Here is a 21,868-nt window from a genome sequence, read left to right on the forward strand (position 1 = left end):
TCCATGAAGCTCTCTGCAAGAGCTGAATGTTCAGTACAGTAGACAGAAACACAAGCACAGTGTCAGCTGTCAATTCAGTAGCAAAGAATTGAATAGCAAAGTCCTGGTCATGTCCACAATCTTGCAGGTGTACTTTGGGCAGAAGCCTAATTTCCAGCCTGAAAAACAGACATTACTGTTTTATTGGTCTATTCTCAAATGCTATTTTGCATTTCTTGACAAAGTGACTAAGTCATGTGGAACACCCTGTGGGAAAGGAGAGGCAGCACTTTCTCCAGAGCAACTGAGCCTGCTCCAGGTGTGGTACTCATGTGCCTATTCTGATAGGTGGAGCAGAGTGACAATCCCAGCGAGGCATTTGGGAGCCTGCAGCAAAAGGAGAAACTTCTGAGACAAACCAGGCCTGGATGTTCAGGCTTCGAAGTAACATCTGCCTGTTATAAAATGGGCCTTGGGATCCCAAACCAGTATAAAAAGCAAGTTTGTGTTTGAAGTCACACAATTTCTTTTCTTGTAAGGTCTGAGGTTAGTATCTAAACCCAAGTTCCTGTCTTGCAGTGCTCCTTTAAAATCTGTTGTCATATTTGAAGAGAAGGGTGGTTTTAACCCTGGCATGTAAACTTAATTCCTCACTGGGTAGTAGTAATCTTTGATCTGACTCAGATGACAAAAAGGACATTTGTATGTACATACATGTGTGTAGATCACATTGTATTGTTCATCCTCCTTCAGTGAATGTTCCAGTGCTCTGTGTTTGTTGTTTTGTTTTTTTTTTTTTCAAAACAAACCCAAAACAGTTAGAACCCTGAATCTACCCATTCCTTCCCTTCTGTTTGTCTGAATGTATGCACTGGGATAGGGGATTATGACCTAATCTACCTATCAGTGTGATGTGGGAGGAGAGTTGCAAGTGTATGAGAAATAATTTCTAAAGCTCTGACATGTAAAATGTCAAGAAGTAGTAAATAACTCATTTAAGATTGCATAATCACTGCTATGGTTAAAGAGACCAATGTCTTCCTTTTAATTTAGCTTTATTTTTCTTTTCTCCAGACAGCTGTGCACAATGTGTAGCTTACTTGAACTCCAAATGAATGCTTCTGTTACTGTTGTTTATTTTTCTTTATGTTTCCCAACAGTTCAAGTAGATATTTTTTTAATGTGAACATTTTAAATATAAAACTAACCAGCTTTTGGAAAGTTGTTTTTAGTTTCATAAAAACAAATATCTTAAAGAGAAGCTGAAAAATGGTCAATTTTCTTGGCTGTCTTCCAGTTTTCCTTGCCCTTCTTTCCTAATTCCAAGAGACTATTAGGTGAGCTGACAGTTAAATATTGTCCTACTCTAGCACATCAGCAGGGCCTCTAATAATACTATCAGTCATAAACTCTCTTCCAGATTTTCATGGTTGCTAATCTTAAACTCCTTGGCAGATGGAAGAGGGCTGAATAAACCAAATAGCCTTCTTTTCATAACTCTTCATTTTTATTAAAACACATGTAAAATTATGGTATTTTTGTAGAGAAAGCTATTAATCTAAATCTTGAAGCTCTTACTCATTTCCAGTGATTCCAGTCAGAGTTTTGCTTGAGCAGACCTTCAGGATTTGGCAGTTGTTTTGTGTCTTAAGAGAAGGAGGCCAGACTCCCAAATCAGGGCTCAGTGGTTGAGTAGCAGAGATCTGTTCTAAATGTGAGGGGCCTAGCCACAGGATGGGAATGGGGCCCTATATAAGACATATTTACAGACAGCATGAAAAGTGTCGAAATGCAAATTCTAACAGTAGATGCATCTGTATGCTTTGAACCTTTATGTGTTCTAAATTTCTACAGTGACTGGCAATGATTGGGTCCTTAGAGCACAGTAAGAACCTTGCGATTAGAGGATCTGTGCAAATGGGGGCCCAGAGGTATTAAGCTACTGAACCTCCCCCAGACAAGCTGCAGTGGGTGCGTGCACAAATATCCACACTGCATATTTCACAACTGGCTGAGTTTCAGTGATAAATGTATTCTTTCAGGGTAAAAAACTTGAGTGCATTTTTTGAAGTTCTTTGTTTTTCAGATGCAAGCCTAAATGACAAAAGAAAGTTACTTTCTGATGTATTGCTTTAGCAAGCTAATTTTTACTCTATTACTGTTTTCAGATCTTCAGTTAGTCTTGCTTGGTCTGTACATTAGATGAATGATAACAGCTGTGATTCATCACAGCAATTTAAAGTATCCAGTCTTTGTGGTAAGGTGGCACGCATCAGATTTTATAACATGTACTACTATTCTACAATGCCTTCCGCTAACTCGTGATTAGGTGCTGAGCAAGTATGAATAGCTAGGATGATAAATGAATATTCTATAGACAATTCTGTATTAGATGTTTACATAGAACTTCTGTATATATGTCTTTACTTCTGTTACTTGGTTACCTGCATCTTGTGAGAGTCTTCATGGGACAAATGCTAGTAGACAATCGTAGAAATAAGTTAAATCTCTCTTTCAGTATGGGACTATAATATGTTGGTTCTGATGATCTTCCTCTTCTGAACCTCACATGCAGTTTTATGGCATCTGGTAACTGTAGAAATGTCCAGACTCTGAGCCATTGCAGCCTCCTCTCTTTAGGCAGGTTCCATGATGGACAGATGAGAATTGTTATTATGGTGTTTGCATACGAGTTTGAAAAACATTTAACGACCAAGAAGTGAAGCCCTACATTTCTATAAAGTTTATGAAGCCCTCAAATTAAGAATCACTTACTTAAAATGTCCTAAGCTGTGCTTTAGCTGGTGGAATGTTAGTGTCTGCACACAGGCTATCTATCTGTACTCACCTTGGAGTCACTGGAGAGAAACAGGTATTTTGTGTGTGTGTGACTGCCCTCATCATAAAATACATATATACTGTAGCTCAGATGAACTGCTCCCTTTTTTTCATGGGTACAATCTCATGGACTTCAGTTAATCAACACTTTCAAAAATAGGTTTGTGGCTATCAGAAGTTTGGGGCCCAAAATTGGAGACTAATTTTGAAAATATGTCCATGTTCACTTTTGAAATCCAATAAAAATATGGAACTGTCATTGTGGTTGGTGGAAAAGCCTCTGATATCCAGCCCTCTCTGAGGCCAGGATCTGAACACACTGCTTTTCTTATCCTGCTTTTTCAATTTCTGTATCTGAAAGTTTCCCCCTTCAAAAGTACTCTAATGTTTGGTCACCCCACATTAATCTTTTGAGTTCAAATGAGATATAACTTTCTTTACATCTTAATTTCCCATATGTTTGCTTTCTTAAGCCAATGTGATCTGAGAAATACCAAAACAAGTGAGAGTATAAATCAGCGTAGGCCCAAGGTTTTTTGTTAGGTATGGGGAAATAATCAAAAGTGTGGAATAAATCTTGTTCGCTGTCAACTGTGAAGTTGGATTCTCAGACTGTCATAATAAATTAAGAAGCTGGGAGCTATGTGACAGCAGCATCAATCTCAGTCTCTTGTTTCTGCAAGTCTTCTTGTCTGAGTCTTTTTTTTTTTTTTTTTTTTAAATACTTACTCCCTGGAGGAGGTAATCAATCACAGTAAAGATTTCTCTACATGGAACACTCAGGAAAGTAAAGAATAATCTGCTTAGAGTGTGAAGTTAATTTGTGTAAGTTAAATTTGTTAAATCCCATATAGATGCTCTTATTTGGTCTGATATGGCCATAGATGCCTGTGTCTTAGTTCAGCAAAGAGTTCTATTGTCCATTATTTATTCTGCATCCTTATTGTTTTATCTTGTTTGCATTAGTTTCGTATCTTTTGTCAGTTCATCTTAACTTTCTCATAGTAGCAAATTTCTAAGCCAGTGTTGGCTAGATTAATGTATATCTTAAGAGAAAAATTATAAAATACATTAAAATTAACCAAAGCTTTGGAAGCCACATTGTGTTTAGTTCTTACTTAAAGCACAAGTGGATGTGTATTCACATGAGGATGCAGGGGTTCAGCCTGTAATGGGTGTGTTTACCAGTCAGACGTGTGTGTCATTCAAGCCATCCCTTGTGGAAAGGTGCCTTTGTCAATCCTGGAAATGACACAGATCCAGTTAAAACACTGAATTCATATGGATTACAAAAAGACATCAGACAAAGTAGAGAGCAGTGAAGTTGTCTGGTCTTTGATTTCAAGTATAGCCACTGTCATTATACTTTGCTTAGAACACAATCACTTCTTGGCACTGTTGGTTTATGATAAACAGTATAATTCATACAGTCATGGAATAGCCATTGGAAAGAATAGCTGCTGCATGATTGCTTACTGTATTAGAAAATGAAACCAAACTCTTTTGCAGTATGAATGAGTACCAGATGAAAGGTTGGTAGTGATTTTCCTTGTTAAGTAGATTCCAGGGTTTCGGCTTTCTGTAGTGCCTTGTTTTTGCTGTCTAATACTTTCCATGAATTACTGCATCTTGATGTTTACCCTTTTGACTTCAGCATACAATGTGCAAACTTGAAGATTTGAATCAGACTACAGGACCAATATAGAGGATGCGTTTTATTGCTTCCGTTACCTTCTGCAGACTTCAATCCAGATCGTTCTCAAGTATCTCAAAATAGTCCCTGTGTACACATTTCTTACTGGAATTGTATCAGAGCACAAGATGTAGTTTTGCATAAAAGAGGGGCAGGAAGTATTATAACGTGGACTAGTTAATGGTAGCATATTTTAAAATGACTTTGTGATTACTGTAGCTAATATCTGAATAATAATAATAACAACTCATTAATGAAACAGTAATTGAAAAGTCTCTTAACACAGTTTACAAGAATGATTGGTTAGAGAATTTGGAAGGTTTAGGAATAAAGTGAAATTTATGATTAAGAGGCCTTATGGGATATGAAAATAAATGTTTGGAAACAATTGAAATGTACTTTGTTAAAGAAATAAGACTGGAGTGGACCTATGGTATTGTGCTGTAGGACAGGAGCAGAAATGCGAGTCAGGGCAAAGCTTTTCCACTCCATCTTACAAAAGAAAATTCTAACTGAAGAGAAAGTTGCTACAGCACTATTAGGCTACAATGCAGCCTCTTCAGCAGAGCAGTCATACCTTTGTTAAAACAGAGTAGAAGTAGAACTGAAGAGTTCAAAAGAATGGAAACATGTATTTTGTGAATTTATTTAGACAGCAGCATTACAGACACTCTTCAACAAGAGTTAGGCATCCAGAGTTCTGGGAGCCTTTAGCTTTGTGTATTTAGTGAGTGTACTTCCCTGGGTACTTTTCCTCTCATAAGAAGAGTTGTGGAGAGAGGACAAGATTTCTGCTGCAGGACCTTGAAACGTGGCTTGACTTTGAAAATTGTGGATATAAAATCGTTTAGTTCTTCATGGGCAAAAAAGTGTCTTTTTTAATTTTAGCATACACCGTACAGTTTTTCATGCTATTTTTTTCTTTTATTTGCTCTTGCATGAGGCAACATACTAAACAGAGAAAACACATAGGAGAAGTTTCTTATAATTCCTTTTGACGAAATAAGCTTGAATAGGAAAGAAGTACATTTTCCTATGAGTTTTTTTTCTCCTACAGCGTTTCTTCAATGTAATGTGTTTATAAGTATGCAAGCAACTTGAAAGTGATGTGATCTATTTTTGTGCATCTGAGTTAACAAAAAAAAACCCCAAAGTGATTTTTTGCAAGTACTTCTTGTGTGTTTCTATTGTGACCAATATAGGCTGAAAAGTTTTCTACTATTGATGACTTATACTGTTATATAAAAATACCAGAGTCATATTTTTCAGATACATATTAGCAAATAAAGAGTAGAAATATTTCAGTATTACCTTCTGAAAAATAGTTTCTGGAATTCAGTATCATGAGTATATACATTGGTATATTTAGACTTAACTGGCGAGCTTTAACAATTTCCTTTGAAAAAGTTGAGAAACTTCATTTATTTAATTATTTCTGTTGTTTGTTTTGAAGGCATAACTAAGAAACTGCTTCTGAAGTTAGTCAGAGAGACAATAAAAATGACTAGTATGACAGCTGAGAATGGGTTCTGGATCCTACTAGTGATTTATAGTGACAGGCTTGGAGCTGCACTCACTGGACAGAGAGTCCAGCTTTTGTCGTGTGACTTAGGAATCACTTAGGGCTGGGTTAGATGAGATGTGAAGCACCCCAGTACTTTTATGCACACACCAAGTATGAGTCATGATACCTGCTGCCTGTGCGAGTGCAGGGTTTGCTTTAATAGGCTGAGGCTGTCTGTGTGCCACCGAGTGTTAGACAGGACTTGCAAAAACCTCTGAAACATCTTAGGGAAGCCTAAGAGATTGGATTTTACTCACTTTAAAAATGACGGGAAGAACTCCTCCTAACTATAAATTCACTATCAGTTAGGTTCTGAAGGGACCGCAGGCTCAGCCCGTTAATGACTGTGCATTGAAAGAATGTGAAAAACTCATTCTTGTACTCTGAAATGACATGAATATCCTGGACTGAGTTTTGCTTTGGGTGTTTGAATTTGAAATGAGAACTCAAAGAAGAACTGAGCTCCAAATAAAAGTGTCCACTTTGTAATTTCACACAGGCTACATGTTTGAGAGGGACTTTACCTGCCTTAACATGTGAATACTTTTCCCTCTGACTTCAGATTCTGTACAACCAACAGCAGATATCTTAGACTAAAAGGTAAGAAGGCTTTTAGTGGAATAAGTTGCCCATGGGAAGCTCTGCATGATCCTTGTCATTTACAGATTAATCTGTGCATGAAACACAAGGTCATCTCTCTTGTATTTGACCTATCTGATGCATTTGCAAAGTGAGTAGATGCATAAACGTCTTATGTTGGATGCTGATAATGGAAGACCATGACTTTGAATTAAGTACTTTGAATTAAGAAAAAATGCACACTTTTATTCCCATGTGTTGGTGAAAATAATATTGTCAAGGTTTAAGGACAAATATACAGCTCTGGTGAATTTCATGGAGAAGGCAGGGATGAGGTGGTTGTTTGTTTTGATTTATTTGGGCTTCTTTTTTTGTTTGTTTTGACTTTACACTACCATGCTACAAGTCTGAGGAGTGGCTGAGGGAACTGGGGCTGTTCAGCCTGGAGAAAAGGAGGCTGAGGGGAGACCTTATCACTGCCTGCAACTACCTGAAAGGGGGCTGTAGCATGAAGGGTGTTGGTCCCTTCTCCCAAGTAGCAAGTGATAGGATGGGAGGAAATGACCTCAAGTTGCTCTGGGGGGAGGTCTACATTGAATATTAAGATTCTCTTCACAGAAAGGGTTGTCAGGCACTGGAACAGGCTGCCCAGGGAAGTGGTGGAGTCACCATCCCTGGAGGTGTTTAAAAGGCGCGTGGATGAGGTTCTTAGGAACATAGTTTAGAGGTAGAATTGGCAGTGCTAGCTTAATAGTTGGACTCAATCTTTAAGATATTTTCTAACCAAAATGATTCTATGCCAGCTCCAAACCTATTAAATTCATCTCTTCTTTACAGAGTTATGACATTCCCCAAGTCAGGTTTTTTGACCACTGTTGCTTTTCATTGGTAATTCCCAGCATTCTTACGGATCAAGCAATGCTGATCTCTGTAAGAGATGCATGTGCCTGATGATGTTCGTCTGTTGATGCAGCTTCCATGTACTAATGGCAGCCACTGCTTAGCTGGTGCACAGGTGTCCAACAGTTTTCTAAAGCTGTTTTCTTAACAACAGGTGGTCAAACCAAACCAACCAACCAATCCAGTTTCTACTGTGTAACACAGCACAACTAGGTTGAGTGCTAAGTTAGTATTGCCGTTCCATATAGAAAATAAATGAATGTTTATGGTAAGATATTGAATATCTTTTAGGTATTTATGTCAATATTTGTTCTAAGCACGGCTTTTTGTGTAACTCATGTTCAGGAGAGTGGAAACGCTGAACTAGTTTCCCCAGTGGCATAAATACCCATTTGCCCAGACATTTTGTGCCAAAAGAATCATTCATTCACTGAAAACATGCCTGCTGAAACTAATCAGAAACTGAGGTTACGTTTAAAAAACACTTTTCACCAATGGGAGATACTTTCAGGAAAATTTTGTTGTTTTGATGTGACCTACAGGAGCAATTTCAGCACTTCCCAAACATTTTCAGCATTTTCCTCCTCCAGAAATGTTTAATACATAGGTATGTGCCTGACTGAGCCAGTGTTTCTCAATTCCTGATACAGATCTCTTTGCAATGTGTTGAAGGTTGTGCTTCAGACTCTCCCGTTTCTTCCACTTTTCATGGATTTCAAGTTTAATCGATATAGAGAGTGAGAACGACTTCATAGCCTACTGGATGCTGCAATGCTTAGTTTAAAATCCCTCATCTGAACCTAGAAAGTCTGATAAATAACAAAGAAAATAATTAATCTAGCCATTTCCTTAGCTTCTATTACCAGAGCTTAGAACTAAAATGCATCATAGACCTGGAAAATATTACCAACTTGAAAGGGATATATTGTTTGGTTTTTCATGTTAAGTTATATGCCGACCCACAGCAAAATATTTTTCATTTTTTTTTGTAAGAAAAACATCAAAACAAACAAAAGCACTTTTGAGTAAACCCAAACCAGGATCTATAAGTAGATGTAAAAGGAAACAGGTACAAGCGCTAGTTATCTTGGAAGAAGGATATAGAACACTGCTTCAGTAGCCTGGAGCAATTAATGATGCTCCAGATAAAGCCCAGGGATAAGACAAAGTGAGGGACATTATGATAATAAACTGCATAATTTGCGCAACTTGTCCCAAATTTTTCCTTCACTTGATGAGGACTACTGCTTGTTTGCATCTGTAATTAACTTCCCTCCTTCCAGTTTATAGAGGATTGTTAATCTAGCATTGCAACTTGGAGTGCCCTCTATTCAGCTAAACATCAGGGGCAACTGCAAGCTTCTTGCCGGTGCGGCCGGGGCTCTCCAAGCCTCACAGTAAGAGCCTCATGCCAAGCTGGAAGCCGCTGGCATTCCCCAGACAGTGGCACTGCAGATGAAAAGAAGCAGGATCAAATTCATACAAAATTATTTTAAAGCCCTGTATCAGGAGAATGCATAACTTATTAAAAAGCACTTGATTGGAGACTTTATTGTGTTTAGGCGCTGTTGTCAGGAGGCCACCATGTGTATGTGTCTGTCTGAAACACAGACATGATTACGAAGTGAGAAGATAGAAGCTACAACCAAGATGTCACATTAAGGGGCTTGGATGTTTATTTTGGAAATGCTAAAAGCTGCAAAAAGGGTTTTGGTGTCTGAAAAGGACAGACAGTGGTGCCCAGTTGTTTAAGAAAGGCATAAACAAGTGACGTCAAGAGTCTTGAACTCGATGCAACATTCACGCAGTGTCCATGGGGCTGTTTACTTCAGCTCAGCAAGTGGGCAGGCATCACATGCAGCAGAGTTAAGCTCTTGAGTTAAGTGAATATTTCCTATGCTATACATAGCAGTCTGTTGCAGCCACATTTACACTGTGCTTGTATAGTGTGAAATTTAAGGAATTCCACTGTGTGTCACAAAATAGCTACAGAAACAAAGATGTCAAGCATTCCTTTTCAAGTTGCTCACATCTATAATTCTCCAGGCAAACAAGAAGCCTAGTGAGTGGGTGTTGAGGTGATAGGTGATTGTAGCCCATTAAGAGAGGGGATTCTTCAGGACAGATCAGGGGCATCATTTTAGGTGTTCTATCCTTGTGTGTACGAGAAGACTGGTTCTGGGGATCAAGTCATTGATTGTTTTAGAACTATTTTAGTATTCATCAGCCAAGAGCATTCTTGTGATTAGTACTTCATATTTATCTTCCGTAAAATGCACTTTATTTTTCAGGAAAAGGTAGTTTTTTTAATGTCTACACCAGTAAACACTCACTGCTGTAGGATCCATTTTTTTGCAACTGGATTTTTTCTCAGCAAGGGGTCTAGTGAAAATTTCTGTAACTGTGGTAGTGAAGGAAGTGCTGGATTCAAGGGTGTGGTGACTTTTTCCTTTCCTTCATGACATTTTTCCATTTCTGAAGGCAGGGGACAAAAAGCAGAACTCTAGCCTTATGTGCAAATAGTAGATAATTTGGGCTGTGCTTTTGAATCCTTAGTGAAGTCTGATTTCAGATCTCCTGGAGCTATGAATGCTGTGTACGTAGGTAGTGGTGACTCTTCTAATATTTCCCTTTGTACACTCTTATGAAGTTGGTCTAAGAAAGACGGCTTAGCAGTTATTTCAATTAGCAATGATTCCTGTTTCCATGGCCCCCTCAGCTGATGCATTATATCACCCATCATCCCTACCTTGACAGCATATTGCTTCTTGTTTGATCCTTCCAGCATGAACACCTGCCTCCAGCCTCTAATCTGATACGACTTGCTTCAATCCTACGTGCCAGATTTACTCCTTGGGCTTCCACAGCTATCTTGAAATCAGATCTTCCAAGTCACCCACTCCAATAGAGCATCTTGGTACTTGAAGGGAATGGAATAGAGAAGTGAAAACAATATGCCAAATATTGCTGCCATTAAGGTTAACTTCGAGAAATGAGCACTTCTTGTTTTAAATGTGATATACAGAAGTAATTTAAATTGCCTCTGTAGTAATCATATTTGTGTACTGCTGTGCTTCAGGGTTCAAAATAGCTGAGGTAGACAGTGTGAGGCTGAGGAGGATCTGTAAAATCAAGAAAGACGCAGAAAAGGCAAATATGGAATGGGTATTTACTGTTTCTCACAACAATGGGATGAGGGACATTCATTCAGACTATGAAGCAGCATGTTTGAAATTAACAAAAGGATGTCTTTTTTATGTAACTCATAATTAAATTGCAGAAGCAATTGCCCCATCGTGTTTGGTTCAGAAGTGATTGCACAAATTCATACAGAAAAGTTCCAGCAGGACAATGGTCTAGCAAGTGATTTAGGAATGTTAATAGGTACGTGATTGCTGGAAGCTGGGGAGAGCACGCCAGCAATAGTTCTGTCCTATCTCTACAGTCTTCTCCCAAGTATCAACTACAGGGCAGTGTCAAAGAGAGGATGCTGAGCTGGATGTTCTTTTGGTATAAGGATAACTATGACTATAGTAAACCCAGGTATATGACTGTTTTAATGAGACTTTCAGCCATCTTTCTGACTAGAAATATTCAGAATATAATGATTTAAAAAACCCAGAATCATGCACTCATTTTTTTCTGAGTCTGTGGTTGCTAATTGGTTCTCTTACAAGTATAAGATATCTTCAGTGGTGTTTGGTTGCAAACATTTGAGGAAAGTCTGCAGTATTGCTATCAGTAGTTCATCTGTGTCACCATGTTTTGCATTGGTAGAACAGGCATCTTAGAGAAATCTTCCAGTGGTTTCAAAATGTAGCCTAGAGGAAAAACTAACAGGATCAGCTCCGTGGATCATGAGTCAAAGTCCTGTTTTTAGAAGTCTCCAAATAAACTTAATGCCATTGTAAGTGAATTGTGCTGTGGCTCCCAAATGCTTTGGAGACTTTGAAGATGAGACTCAGATTTCTGAGGGACTTGAGTGCTTATGAAAATGCCGACGTGAAGGAAAAATGTCAGAAGGAAGGAAGAGAAGATCATGGGAGGAAGTGGACAGTGGACATACTGTTCTTGACATTGATTCTATGTACCGTTTCCACTTCTGTGTCTTCCTGCTTGTGGCTTTGGTTTCAGGTACCCTTGGTAGATACTTCTCCCTTGATTATACCCAAACATAACACTGGATCAGAATAGCTTCTGTAGGCCAAATACTGCGGGAAGCTCTGAGCTAGATGAGGATGAAATACCAGTGGAGCTAGTTTGAAAAGTTCATCAGATAAAATAAATGAGAAACAGAAAGGATTTGTTTATTTAATAAGTAAAACATCCTTCTTTACCAACTGTAATGTTTCCTACCCTTTGATACTGTTCCACACTACCACTGTCTAGAGGATCTCATCTTACCAAGATACAGAAGTTTGATTATGGGAAGGCAGTGGGCCAAAAAGCTAGAGGTCTTATGCAAATTCAGATAAGCATTAATTTGCACAATGCTTCTGATAAATAGATAGATATATGTATGTATGTATATATGCATCCATTATCTCTCCTTCTCTTTTGAAAGATACTTCTACTTTCCCAGCCTCTCCCTGAGCTGGCTCTTCCCGAATTCCTTGTTGTCTTTGATGATGATTGGCCAATTTGAAGTCCAGGCCCTCATCTCCCTGGAAACTTAAGTTTGTCACTCTGGTCTAAATTCTGTATAAGCAATTCTAGCTCTTGTACTGATTGTCATCTTAACTATTTATTTGTGCTGGTATAAAGTAGCTAAGAGCTGTGGAAACTGAGTTATTTCTAGATGCTTCCATCAGGGTTTGTGTTTGGTAGACATAATCACAGGACAGTTCTTTGTGGTAAGTGTTACAGAGAGTGAGTTAAGGACATATAGTCACTTTCTCCTAGTTTTTCCTTCTCTTTTTGAGGATGAGAGTTGGAGCAGCCATGTGGGATAACCATCTGAGCTCAGCTCAGGTGAGAACCTTTTTCCATCTTTTTGTGAGTCTGGATTGTGTAGATTTGCTGAAACCTTGCTCCAGATTCTGCCCTGAGATCATCAGTAGGATTTTGAGGCTCAGTTCTCCTGCAAGCAGTGGATACTGCACTCTAGGAATCAGCGTGCTGTCAGGTGGTGAGGCCAAGCTGGATGCAAGAACTTTTCCCAGATAAGGAGCCTGGGAAATGGATTTCCATACACCAGTTTAAAGGAAGGGAGATCTGCACCTGCTGCCGTGGGGCTGCCATCCTCAGGGAGACAAGCCTGGTCCTGAGTAAGATAAGCAGTGGTAGCTGATTTTGTGCAAAAGACATGTCTGTTTGCTCTAAAAAACAAGTCATTTTTATAAAGAGTAGAGTAATAAAGTGAGCTTTGCATTTTTACTCAATACATTTAAAAGTTTTTAAAGTGGGTTTAGTTGGGGCTTAGAGTAGATGTTTGAGTGAAGGGATTTTACATCATAAGTGACTTTTCCCTGTGTCTAGGGTTAGGCTCTGGGGTGCAAGTCTTCAACAGGTGTAAACTATCACACAGGGTGGCAACAATTAAAGCTCCTGAGGATCCACCCTTCGTTTTTCAAAACAGTCAACAGCCCAGTTTGACATGTAGGGCCTCCAAAACTGGAGCCAAGGAGAGCTTTATTGAAAATCTGGCTACTTATTGTGGTGTTTATGTGGAACTTAATCTCTAGAAAATCTGGTCCAAAATGCAATCTCACAAATGCTACATTACTGATGTTTACACGTTCGGCTGGGTAACTTGATCTGCATTGAGCGAAGGTTGCACAAACAATGAAAGAAAGGAAAAGCTGCTCTGGCAGCTATTTAATTTCCGAGCTTTGAAAAAATTCAGATACATGAAGGAATTATCCTTCCAGATTTACCAAAGCTTGAGCTTTTTGGAGCTGGAGTTCTCTCTCCTAACTTCAGAACACTTTTTAAAATGCATTCTCTAAACTGGGTTAGTTTTAGGCTGATCATAAAGTGCCTTTATTGGAAAGAAAGTTTACCAAGTAAATAATTCAGTAAATATTTTCCAGGCAGCCATGTCTAATAGATTGCTTGGTATGGTGGATAATAAGCAATACTGCCTTTTAAGACTGCAGTAGTACAAAGTGCTCCAAAAAGCCTGACCCTGGTAGGACCGATTTTAATCCTACACCACCAGGCCAAGATTTACTGGAAGGCATGTAGTATGGAGATATAGCAGTCCTGGATTCCAGCTGCTCCCTTTCTTCAACTTATTCCGCTCATGAATGCCAATGACAATAATTTTCAGGCAAGTAATTGAAAACAATTAGAAGAAATTCCTTGTAGTATAAGTTTTTAAAGAGTTTAAATTGTAATAAAATTTATTCGAGCATATGGATTTGTAGCTTGATGGTAAATTTAGCTGTCTCTTTATGGAAGTGCTAAATCGCCAGCATTTGCTATCAAGAGCAGAAAAAAAAATGTTTATAAATCATTGCATTTGTTTCAGATTATTCATCAGAGCTGGAAGGCAATTGTTCAAGTTGCTTTGTGATACTATAAACAGAATGCTGGGAAGGCTGCATACTTTGTAGCAAAATTTTGGGGTTTGTACATGTACCAACTGAGACTTCTTCCTTCAGTAAGTGTTCAACTAATCCTCCAAAGAGCAGGATCTAGATTCCAGTGTACTGTTTTGAAGGATCAAGTTTAAGTTGGCACTGAGGGCAGCAAAGCCTGCTGACTCACAGAGGAAGGGTCTCACAAAGTTGTCTTATTTATCTTTCCTTCTTATACTGCAGTCAGCAAGGAAAGTCTTCACTTCTCCTTTTCCTGTGTGCTCCCAAAGTGCTCTGATGGGGTTATGAAAAGGTTCAAATCTGGAAAAGAGTAAGAACTGAGGACAGGGAGGATTTTGATACAGAAAATTTGAGGCAATAGTGCTCAACATTTCCTGGTAAATAAAAAAAGGACAAGGACTGTCTCCACACTTGCATTGTAGTTCAAGGTGGGAGGAGACTCCCTGGTTTCCTTGTGTACTGCTGTAATTACCCTAGAGTTTTTCTTCTCTGAGAATGAGCTACAATTTCGTCACATGAAGCGCAGGCAGCACACCAGCGTGAACAGCAGTGGCAGGCTTAGTCGAACAAGCTACCAGAACCAGCCAGTGTTCCTGCATTAGTTACTAGCTGAGTTTCTCCAGCATTTCAGAGCTTCCTGGCCTTGCCTGCAAGAGTATTGGCAAAAGCAGCTTGGTTTTACCTTAGCGTATTGTGGCCAGCCCTGGATGAATTAATTCCTGTAGAAGCTGTGCCAGCTCTTCTGAGGTTTTGAACATTGTGGATCATTTAGCTTTGTTGTGGTTTTTCTCCCCCTCCAAAAACAAAATGAAAGTAAAACACACGCCAACTCATTTGCTGACATGTTGACACATACTGTGAAATAACTAACTGGCTGCAGAGTCTCCAAAAAAAATGAAAACACAGATTTTTCAGGTGACAGGTTGCTTTTATCCAGAGGAGAAAAAAGCCCAAACCAAAAAAAAACCCAACACCCAAACACACACCAAAAGGAGAAAATGGGTATGGTATACCTTTTATGAGTAAAACAGGAGAGTTGCAAGGTTGAATGTGGGTCACATATGTTTTAGTGGGCATGATTTCCCAATGCCGAACCATATGCCTCTGTTAAACACAACAGCATAAAAACTTTAATGCCAAAGAGAGGTGATGGAGGGTAGGCAGGGATCCTCAAAACAGCCAGTAGCTAATGCTGCCTTTGTGGTTTTATATATTTGCCTATTAAAATGACAATACAGACATGGAACATTTAGATTTAAGAAGCCTTCTTTTCATTAAACAACATTAAACAAACTGACAAAGTAGGAGGTTATGACTCCAGTAATTGAAACATGCTGTTCTGTTCAAGACCAGAACTCTGTAAAGCCTCTTTTCACCCAGTAATGCCCTTTGTGTTTGCCTGCTACCCCTGCTAGAAATTACTGTAGGCCTGAAGTATGTCTTTCCAAGTGGAGTGGGAATGACAGAGTGCAACACCACACTTGGCAGATGGGGTCACAGCCTTTTTAGGCCGTTAACATTCATTGTGCATTGGAAATCAATTTGCAGCTCAGAACGCATGGAGGCTTAGCTGGACTCCCCTCCCTGCTGTTTTTTATGTTAACTTTAAACCTAGGATGCAGGAAAAAGAATCAGATGGATTAATTTGGATTAACTCTGATGGGGTTCGGGTAGTTTTCATTAGCTTAATTTACAGTGTGCCTTTTTGTGGATTCCTTGCTCTTCTAGATGTATTTTCTGAATCTGTACATTATCTTGCATTTATTTTTCCTTCTCTCTTCTAGATGTTGATGAATGTCAGGATAACAATGGAGGGTGCCAGCAGATTTGTGTAAATACTATGGGCAGCTATGAATGTCAGTGCAAAGAGGGCTTTTTTCTGAGTGATAACCAGCATACCTGCATTCATCGCTCCATTGGTAAGTTTTCCGTGTGTAAACTGTGCTCTTTAGAATAACTGTTCAATCAGAAATGCAGAAACTGTTTGGGAGATATTTTTTACCTGCAGAGCTTCCAAAATAATTTCACTGGTTGGTTCAAATTGATTAATTCTTCTCCTACTCAAACTTATAGTAGAGCCATAAATAAGACAGGGGAAAAGGCTTTAGTTTGACATAGAAATTATACATGGTTTAAACAGCAGACTTTTGGGGCAGGCAGAGGCAGATTTTCAAATGGCAGCTTTCTGCTTCTGAGTTTGCAAGACTTAAAAGTTTCTCATCTGTTTGTTGCATGATAGTTCCCCTGTCTTCCACCTTAGAGAACATGGTATCTTAAGTCAAAATGAACAGCTCATTGCTTCTGAAAGTTACACAGGTTATGGTTTTTTTGCCAGTCATGTAGCTCATTGCTTCATTGCAGACTGATGATGGCTGATATTATATTGACACAGTACCCTGTCTAGGGTGGATTAGAAAACTGCTTTTCTGTTGCCTATGCACTAGCAGTAGAAAAAAGGAATCCCTGCAAAACTGTGATCCTTGCCTGCTGCTGATTTTGACTATAATAAGCAGCTCTCCCTTTTCTATACATGTCAGACATGGAAGACAAGTTTGAGTGGAAAGGGAGAAAAGAAAACAGCATAGCTATAAATCTTCGCAATTAAGTGGACTCTTTATGTGTTCATTCAGACTTCTGGTGACCCTGGCAGCAATGAGAATATATGCTAGCAAACTCATTTACCAACAGGCAATACAGAATGACAAAGTCGCAAGATGAGTCTGGTGATCAACAATGTAAGCACGCTGTAAATTTCAACAAGCCACACAAATGGTTCTGAACTATTTGAAGTCACTAAAATTAACCAGAAAATCCTACTTGAACACAGAGGATGAATTTAGTCACTCTGTTGACAAGAAAGCAAAACATTGTAGTGTAGCATCTCAGAAATGTAAATGTATTTCTGTGTGTATAAATGTGTGTCTGCTTCCACAGAGTTGTAAAGACAAGTAGGAATTTTGATTTTTCAGAAATGTGAATCTTGGGAATATATTCACAGGTCCACTTTTTAGCCTGGTTGTTAAGTTTTAAGCAATTGAGGTATTTTAATTATGATAAGAACATACAATTAAGCTCCATCAACCAGGGCATTTTAAAGGTTGTTATCTAATAGGTTTTTAGTCATTCATTTGAAAATATATTGTTCAAATTTCTGTCCAATGTGAAGTAACCCTGATGCAAAGATATCCAACAGAGCGAGGAATAGTAGCTGGAGGCTTAATGAAAACCACTTGCGGAGTACTGCAATACAATCATTATTTCAATTTGCACGTTATAAAAATTCCCAGCTGTAATAAAACAGAATTTAGTTATCTGAGATGGAAACTAATGAAATAAATGAAAAACGAGACTCCAAAGGCAAAAGTTGCTTCTAAGGAATAGATCTATTGAGGGATTTGCCGGAAGGACTGGGGGAGTGGATTTGTAAATTGACTGCTGCATGCACATAATAAATATGCATGGGAATAATATATTTGTGTTAACTTGTTTACAAAGAAAATTTCATGTAAGATGTGGACATTTAATTTGAAACATGTTCAAATTATTTTAGTTCTGAAAAAAATAAGGAGCCTACCAGCAGTGATTGTGAAGTGTTTTAAGAATAAACCATTTATAGCTTTTCAGAAATAAAGTACCAATTTGCAATAACAGCAAACACTGTGGTACCATGATACCCCACAGAATTATATCAGATGGGTATGCTGGAGGAAAGAAATGAGCTGAAATGATCTCCTTCAGTTGTCAGAGGTGACTGAACTGCAAATAGTAAACATACACAGGCAGAAAGTAAATGGCTTTTAAATATCTGCGTTTACATACTTTTTTCCATCTCACTTGTAAGCACTGCTACAGAAACTATTGGAACACAAAAATACGCATCAACTTATTTAGCCAGAACTGTGCCCAGGGCTATATTGTGTCTATACCTCTGTTGGTAAACAAGGCTGAAGTAGACAAAGGGCACACAGCCAGCACTGACACCCAAACACAAAGGTGCTGACTTGCTAAAGCCCCTCAGCAAGCTTGTTGACTTTGAGCATAATAAGATCCATTAATTGCAGTGAGATTACTTTTCTGTCTCTGAAAAATGCATGTATAGTCACACAGTCTCAGTGTCCTTGATGTTACCTAAAGTTTCTTCAAGGACTGAGCTAGCCTAAAGTAATCAACCACAAGGTTCTTCATACAGTTCGCTGCCACCTTTTCCCTCCTGTTTTCAAATGTCTTGGGGAAAGGGGAGAAGCATTGCAAGGTGCTTAGGATGTCCTTGGAGTTGGGATGAGTTTGGACTGGAGGGAGCAGTACCAAGCCTAAGTAAGGCCCTGTCTGCAGGCCCAGCTCACCTGCCTTGGCCATCAGCAAGGCTGGTGCTGATTACGTGGTTTGAGCTCATCAGCACATGCAAGTGATGTGGTAGTTTCAGAGCTGAAAAAGGGCACTGTGTATTCTCCTAGGGATTGAGCAGAGGAAGGAATATGTTCTTTTTTGCACTAAGCAGCCAAGGGAAAGGTGTCTTCTGATATGAGGCACCACCCTCCATTAAATTATTGGCTGCTGTGAGAATTTTCTCGGCTTCCAGAGATGATGCCGTGCCTGTCCCAGTATTTTGGGCAATTGTACCACCACGCTCCTACCCACAAGCTGTGGTTAAAAGCCACACTGGATTTCATGGTAGGGGCTTTTAATATCATCCTTGTGTCCCAAATGACATGTTTACTTGCCATCTAGAAGTGTTCTTATTATTTCCCGTGGACAAAAAAGATTAATGATCCACAGAGAAATACAAATTTTATACCAATGGGAGGCCAGGCTGACATTAAAGTCAGGGTAAAGCATGTTTTCCCAGTATTTGCTTTGTTTCACTGTCTTTCATTATAGACATCCTGATTTCTTATGTTTAGTTTTAGTATCTTTTGGGAGGATACTATGCCCGGTACAACTTACCTCATTTATGTTCGCATTGAACTTAATTTCCTTTTGCCAAGTCAGATTTCTGTACTAGTTTATTCACAATAATAATGGCAACAACAGGGAGAGAGAATAGATGGGAGAATACATTGCAAAAGATACAGAGAACTTAACAGTTACTTATGTTAGTTCATCTTAATTGCGATAGTAGGCGTGAACACTGAATTATGCCAGAGACACGTTTGTGTTTGTTTTTTCGTGACTTAAAAAGAAACCAGAATAAACCAGCTGTTACTGTATCATCTCCAGCTCCAGAGGGAGCATGTGTTTAATAAATGTGTAGATTAGTATTGTACACTGCAGCTGTGACTGGGTCAGGTGAGTGGGTTACAGCTTATTTTCCCTTAATTTGATGATAAGCCAAAAGCCTCAATTCAGCAAAGCCTCTGGACACATCCTTAAAGTCCCAATGACAGCAAAGTTGGTTGAAAAAACATCAAATAGAGCTTAGCTATATGCCTGCATCTCCGTTGAAGTTTAGAGATAGCTAACAAAGGGTACGGTATGTCCTATTTGCATTACAAGTATAAAAGGTATTGTTGTCAGGAGCCCTGGCTACAAACTGCCTCACCAACCATAATTCTCAGGTAAAGTGTTAGAGAAAACCATTGCTGTCCCACCTCCAGAGGGCGAGTCTCCTAAAGCACGAAGGTGGTTTGCTTACACACCAGATACCTCAGGAGTTCTGTGGCTAGGAAGACTTCTGTGATTTTAGATTCCATCCCCTGAATGTCTACCTAAAGCATAATTATATTAATGATCTTATATGTGCTAATCATTGACTGCCAATGTTTTTATACAGCTAGTGCTAAGTAAGCTGAAAAGGCTGGTGCAATTAGGAATGGTAATTATAAACAGAGACAAGAAGAGGTGGAGAAGTACCAGGCTACAGAAGGCTAGAAATTATGATGGTCCAGTCAAACAGTGGAAGAGCTTTTTACACGGTTGTCACTATCATTTTCAAGGCTGTTTAAAAAACATTTGGTAAGGAAATGCTTTTTCACTTCCCTGTATCCCATTAGCGTTATGTTCTTAGCAGAGTTAGGGAGTTTGACATAACGTCAAGCTACCACAACTTAGCAAGTTACTGTGCTACAGTCTCAAAACCAGCTCGTCTCTTTTCTACACTAGACATGTAACAGTGTAGTCCCAGAGAAAAGGGAGATGTGCTAAGCCAAGTTGTCTTGTATTTTTCATGCGCTAAATGGGTTTATGAAATGGCTTACTATGCTTGTGCTGATACATAGTAACCCATTAAACTTGATTATATGTTTAAATGCTTGTTAATTTTGCAGTAGTAGCATAGGAGTCCTTTGGTTAGCTGATGTCAAACTAGGAAGCTCATTCTTGTTCTAAGGATTATAAAACCACCTTTATTTCATTTTTTTCATTCCTACTTTCCATGATTTATTTTCATTGTTACCTGTTTTCTTAGTTCAGTGTGATTTTATAGCGGCAGAATGATGTGTTGGGACTCCCTGGGAGGAAGCATGATCCCCAGTCAGTGCAGGAAAGGTTACAGGTTGGGACTCTGGACTTTATTCCCATCTCTGTTGCTGGTGCCTTGTGGGACTCTAGGCAAGAAGGTTGTTGTGACTCAGAATTTCTGCAAAGCACTTTAGAGAACAGAGGTGCTTTTTCTACAGAAAGCACAATAATCTATTAATATTTAGATTAATGTGGAAGGGTGACTGTATAATTAAGTGTTGCCAGCACTGTTCCAGACTTTATGAAGTACAAGGTTTTTCATCTCAACTATGAAAGCTCTTTCATGATGATGTAACTGGTTAAATTACTCCATTACATTAATATATTTCACCATTGATACCTTGAGTACAGGCATCCCATTCACTGGAGCTTCAGAATAGTCCTATTTGTCTTTTTAAATTGGAATCCTAATATGATTGTAAAGGAGAGGAATATATGTAAAGTAAATTTTAAGGAAATCAATTCATATGCTTTTAGATAAAATAATAAGAAAACCTTTCAGGCACCATAAGTTTTATCTGGACAAAAATACTGTGGTCTTGGAAGCTATTTCCTAAAACTGCACATAGTATGACCTAAGTGTAATAGAAACTTGTCTGTTCATACATTCCCATGATACATTTTGAATAACTAGTTCAATTGATTGTCTTTCGCAGAATACAGGATACAGAACATATCCAGGGAAAAAAAGCTCAATAAACCATTTTAAATGTCATTGTGCCCTGTTAAAAGCGTGTAACCTTTTAAAACTGTGTATAAGCCACGAAACTTGCTGTACTTTGGTTTCAGGGATTCTTATTTGCTGCAGTAGCCTGTGTGACGGTCACCTTACATTTGCTTTCTCCATTCCGCTGGAATGGAAGAGTTTGTAATTTGTCTGGAGGGAAAATGCAACAGGTGAAAACACCTGGTAGAAGCAAAAAATAACCTCTGTTATGCCTGCTCTCTCCCCTTTCATGTATCAGTAATTTACCATTATTAGGACAAGTAAAATTACACTGGTGTAAAACTAGTTTAAGTGTGATCTGACTTAAGTTCAACTGTGAGGGGGAAGTAGTAATTATATAATCATAAAAAACAGTATTAGGTGAAAGTGTAGGACTAGATGTGAAGTAGTCTCACAGAATCATAGAACAGCCTAGGTTGGAAGGGGCATCGACAGATTGTCTGGTCCAACCTTTTGTGGGAAGGGAAGCCTAGACGACAATATCAAGTGCTGTCTAGTTGCATCTTGAAATCCACCAGCAATGGGGACTCTACAATCTCCCTGGGGAGGTTGTTCTCATTGTAAAAAAATTACTTTCTTATGTCAAGATA

The 21,868-nt window shown here is 38.8% G+C and overlaps 1 protein-coding gene across 1 annotated transcript in view; it reads left to right on the forward strand.

The window, feature by feature from the left end:
• SCUBE1 (signal peptide, CUB domain and EGF like domain containing 1) overlaps positions 1 to 21,868 on the forward strand; it is a 205,805-nt gene that overhangs the window by 35,596 nt on the left and 148,341 nt on the right. Inside the window, exon 4 of the mRNA XM_082051669.1 lies at positions 15,880 to 16,014. Within this exon, the coding sequence (XP_081907795.1) occupies positions 15,880 to 16,014 (135 nt within the window). The remainder of the gene's footprint in view (positions 1 to 15,879; positions 16,015 to 21,868) is intronic.

Source organism: Streptopelia decaocto (assembly GCF_964273445.1).
Source record: "Streptopelia decaocto genome assembly, chromosome: 1".
Classification (NCBI taxonomy): domain Eukaryota; kingdom Metazoa; phylum Chordata; class Aves; order Columbiformes; family Columbidae; genus Streptopelia; species Streptopelia decaocto.